The sequence below is a fragment of the Berghia stephanieae genome, chromosome 2 (genome assembly GCF_034508935.2).
Source record: "Berghia stephanieae isolate SIO BIC M18660-M18661 chromosome 2, UCSD_Bste_1.3, whole genome shotgun sequence".
NCBI classification, from domain to species: Eukaryota; Metazoa; Mollusca; class Gastropoda; order Nudibranchia; family Aeolidiidae; genus Berghia; species Berghia stephanieae.
In genome coordinates this window covers 124,813,726-124,818,725 of record NC_088361.1, presented here as the reverse complement: position 1 = coordinate 124,818,725, position 5,000 = coordinate 124,813,726, and the positions used below count along the sequence as shown (strand labels likewise).

The following is a 5,000-nucleotide window of genomic DNA, read 5'->3' as shown; positions in this document are numbered from 1 at the left end:
ATATGGTCTTTCAATTTCGCATAAAAACACCACGGTTCGAAAAGTGTTCATATGTAAAAGCTCAGATATGAAAGTGTTCCTATGTCAGTCGGATTTGTTATATCAGACTTTATAAGGAAAGTTTATTTTGTATATATATTTTGCTTAAAGGATGAATTTCTATTCCAACAAGAGAGGAGTTTAAGTAAAGTCTAGAGTGGAATTTTTAATTTAAAATATTTATATACACAGCAGTAAGGGGACTTGAAATGTAACTTTAAGTGAGATCAATCGAGAGAGGTCTTATTTTATGTTTTTTGATTGTCGAATCGACATATGAAATGTTCTCGAGAACCTAATATTATAAAAGTCAAAAGTACACGGTACGAATGACAAATGAACGGGTTACTGTTACTGAGAGATTATAATATTATATAGGATGAAACGAATTTTAAGTGGTTTGCAGTTCCTTATGGAAAGATTAAAACAATTACCGTCTTTATATGAATTATTTTTACACCCTCCATCTCGTTGAACTTTTTCTCCCGTTTATCTCTCTTCCTCATTTTTACTTCTTAAATTTCCTTCTATTAGATATATCAAGGAATAATGAAAATCGATACTAATTGCTGTAAATCACTACATCGGAATATTATATCAGATGAATTCCTCATTTTTATGTTTATCCTGTCAACTAAAACCGTTTATTATACATACAATCATTAAGATAGCATTTATATTTACCGTGAATTGCTTCTCTTAGAAATAGCAAGAAATGAAGTGAGTAGAGAAGTGTTAGAAGACAATAGAGAATAAAAAATTTGCGGCATAGGGAGTCGAACCGGCGATTCGACTGTTACGGCACCTCTGCCTGGCCACGAGAGGGACGCTCCTACAATCGACGCCATCCACCTCTCCAAAAAGAAAAAGAAAAGGGTTTCAAAGTGGTCGTGGGTTCCTCTCCTTTTTAGAAATAGTAATAGTTTGTAATCTCGAAAGTTACTCAAACTATAAAGCAATTAGGTAGCGCCACTAGCACGGCTACACTTAACTGTTAAACAAACATTGAACACTACCTTCAATTATGACACCAAGAGCTGCAAAATGTTGCACTTCAGTTAAGAAACATGTCCTCCATGTGCATCACATTCGTAAAGTCAATTTTGCGGACATCATCTTGTAGAATGGATTCTTCAATCTTGAGGGGGAAAAAAATCAGTTTATGGAGCAGAGCTCTTACCTCACCGGAGTTCCGTCTCCCTACAGTGGTCGAATGTCATGGAACGCCATTCTTCACGCTCAAGGGCCATTGCCGAGCAGTCGACTATCTTTTTGCCAGTTGTTGTCTCCACATTTCCTATCCAGGACGTCCTTGGTTTGCTTCGTGCCTTTTCTACACGACTCATATTTCTCAATGTACCTTTCTAATGTGTGGTTCTTTGGACTATATACGATTTACTTCTCTAAAATAATGGGTGGTCGAACCCTGGGATTGCTTTTTATTCAAAACCAACTTCTGTTACCTTTTTATCGTGAGTATATAAATCATTTCCGTTTTTATGTGACATATGTTTTTTCTATTTTCAATCCTCTCCTCTATTTTGTTTGAAGTGTTGTGTCTGAATAGTATTGTCCGTTGCTTTCATTTTTTTAAAAATCGCATTCCATCGCTAATCTATAACAAATTAATGGATGATTTATGGTTGACGATCGAGGCGTTCAATGCAAATAGTAATTTTCATTTTTTTAAAAATGACTGGTCTATCAAGTCGGGAAGGAATAATAAAATCTCATTAAAATTGTCAAAAATATATCTAAAAGATATAAAGTGTTAGTTTGCAATTGGGTTTTAAATGATATCACTTTTTTTCTCTTCTGATTGGACACTTTTAGAATTAAATTGCTCGTCATTTTCCTTTAAACCTTGACTCCAGTTCATATCTGATTCCTTTCAGCTGAACTATCGAGTTTCGGCCAATCTCTCCTCCTTCCCGACCCACTTCGGCCAATAAATGATAGTTCATTGAGGAATTCCATATTAATTTACACTACTTTAGCAGGTAATGTCTTTACTATGTGTTTGAAGTACCGCTTTGGTTGCGCCTGGAAATTATTTTCCAATTTTTCAATTTATAAAATACTATTGAATTCATGGTTATTTTTTTGTAGGCATGTAAATCGGTATATATCTTCGTTATACAAAATGTCAATATCAATACGCTTTAGTTGCAATTCAAGTTGTCACGGGACTTGTGAGTAACTACCAAAACAACAAACAAATATTACAATGTCGTCTTTAATAATCATTAACAAAAATACCAGCCTGCAATACTAGAGTTTTCATCCAACTGAATGAAGGTATCGTCAAAGTATAGTAGCAGTCCTCTTGCTTCTATCTCATGTACGGAATCAACACCAAGAACTTGACGGGCGTTTTAACCTTTCTATTGTCATTTTAACTAGTATATTACAAAAACATACCAGCTTTTTTTTTCATTGGTCTTATCCGTAAACATCCTTAACAACGTCATGATCTTTGTCAAGCCCAATCGTAAAGTGACGTTTTTAACCAGTAAACCGCCTTACTCTGGTTAGACACTATTTAAACATCTGTTCAGAAAACTCATCCTTGAAATATCGATCGATTTAAATGACCCACAGCTTGAAAAAAACTCAATCCTGGGACCTCACGAGTCCCAGGTTTGAAAGTTTTTGCGAAGATGAGGGTTATTTAAATCGCTCGTTATTTGAAGGATGAGTTTTCTGACCAGATGTTTAAATACTTGTCTTTCCAGAGTACGGCAGGTCACTATTTAATTATATTTGTAACAATATAAGAAGTGACTAAAGGTTGGGTATTTGCATTGCTCAAAATGGTGTAGCAGTTTACACACAGGATTATAGAGGTACAGATTACGCTTCTAGTCAGTGAATTAACTACACGGAATTGAATAATAATAATAATAAAATGTATCTCATTATGACGAAACGAATGTCGGTAAACTAATCTCGTCAATTTCGTCTGAGCTAGTTCTTCAAAGTCATTGTCCTATGCATTGCATTGTGAAATGTCACCGTTATTGTTTAGAATCCCCACAAGCGAATAGGCTATAACATGTTGAAAATCATTTTTATAATCATGTCTTGATGAACTAAATATAACTGGTCTTTGTATTTGAAGTATAATGCATTACATGGTGGATGCTATGAAAATGTATCGATTGACATCTAGTCAGGATCGCAGTTATGTTTTAAAAAATATATTGTATGTTTTTATTTGTCAATCATAGTTTTCTGTAGTTTTTTTTTTCTTCTAACTCTATTTTATGATAACTTTTCTCAAGTTAAGTTATAACACAATCGGTTGGATGTTACAAGGTTTCCAACGAACTATGACCTGAATTCTAAGACTTAGTCACAGTAAAAAATAATGTCAAAAACATTTGTTTTTTGCCTTGAATTCAGCCGCTTCTGATCTGAATCACTGGATGTTTAAAAAACACGAGTGGAAATATTTCAGCTACTATTGCAGCTTATACTCAATCAATTTTTTCTCCTTCTCTTTCTCATACATCTCCCTCTCTTCGGCTTATTTTTAGCTTCCTTTCTTCTTATTTTTTTCTCTCTTGAATTTGAGAAATCTTGATTTTGTCTCAGATGACTCACCTTGTCTCATGTTGTTACTAACAACGATAGTTAGTAATTGTTCTTTGACCATCTAAAAACCCCGAGACCTTTGGTTGTGACCATAATGTTATAATACTGTCTGTAACTGTGCCACTTTCCTTCATTCATTCCTTCCAACCCATCAATCCTTCCAATGACCCCCCGTCCCTACCCCTCAACCCTGTCCACTGTGTGCATCTACCCACCCACTCGTTGTGAGGCAGATACCCACCCAAAAACAAGACTGGCCTAAATATCTGGTAAGAGACAATCAGTCAAGGCTATGCTCCTCTCATTGTGGTTTATCGTCGTGGCCAAATTAACCTCAATTCCCTTTGTCGTCAATCCAAGCGTTGGTTCTTTCAGCCTCATGAAATATAGATATCGTCAAAGGGGAAACTTTTGCCTCAAGGGGAACGTTGTGCCCCTGTGGGTTTGGATGTTGTGAACATTCTTACTCTTGCTGCAGCTGCTTTTTTGTTGTTGAAAGTCTTGATTTATTATCAAAGAAAACAACTGCTACAAAACTAATTTATTCGGGTACTATAATCTACAATTTGTTCAAAGTGAAAGAAACAGTTTCCCCATTTGACTCTGCCATCGAAACAAACAGTAAAATGTTTGTGAAAATATTTCATACTTTTATAGACGCGTTTCCGCTGTTTTTACCATGCTCAACGCGCTTTAGAATGCTTCATTTATAACAAACATAATGTCTTTTTTTAAAGGAATAAATTGATTTTTAATAAAGATGTCGACATTATTTGATTATGTTCTGTAATCACTGAGAATATCTAGAGTTTAAAAAAGAAGATTCTACAATCTGCAATAAAGAATAATATATCTCTCTAGCTCAGTTACCCAGTTCTTCATCGGGATATTCTCTACGACCGACAAACAAATTAGGCCAGGTGCTCCTTTACAAAATTCCATTCGCTTTTATTTCAGACAGCCGCAATGCCCTAAATAAAGTGTATTTTTGTTTTGTTTAATGGTCTGAAGAAAGCAAAGCAGCTCTAAATATAGTTAAATCCCAGAGGATGTAATTTGCCATGGGCTGTTTTGTGTTAGAATCATGGATATTGATATGGGTGTACTCTGTTGCATTGCACCGATATTTGAATGACCCTCGATATTGTCTCTGTTCAATTATAATGGCGTTCGTTCGGGCAAAATGTTTTCTTGGGGCAAAAATCAATAGTTACGACAGATCATTGCTATCCTGTTGTTGTGTTTTATGTTGAGTTAATGTTGTTGTTGCTATTTTTGTTTTTTATTGGTATTATTATTGTTATTAATAATTAATTGATGATCATATTTTTGGTTTTATTTATTCTTTCTATGATTTCTTATCA

At 34.7% G+C, this 5,000-nt stretch overlaps 1 protein-coding gene across 2 annotated transcripts in view; it reads left to right on the top strand.

Annotated features, from left to right (window-relative positions):
* The window catches only part of LOC144966517 (uncharacterized protein ZK1073.1-like), a 108,331-nt gene that overhangs the window by 47,270 nt on the left and 56,061 nt on the right, over positions 1–5,000 (top strand). Inside the window, exon 5 of one of the 2 annotated variants that reach the window (XM_078903142.1) lies at positions 3,870–3,905. The exons of the other annotated variant lie outside the window; for it this stretch is intronic. Coding sequence (XP_078759268.1) covers positions 3,870–3,905 — 36 coding nt within the window. The remainder of the gene's footprint in view (positions 1–3,869; positions 3,906–5,000) is intronic. 2 annotated transcript variants of the gene reach the window in all.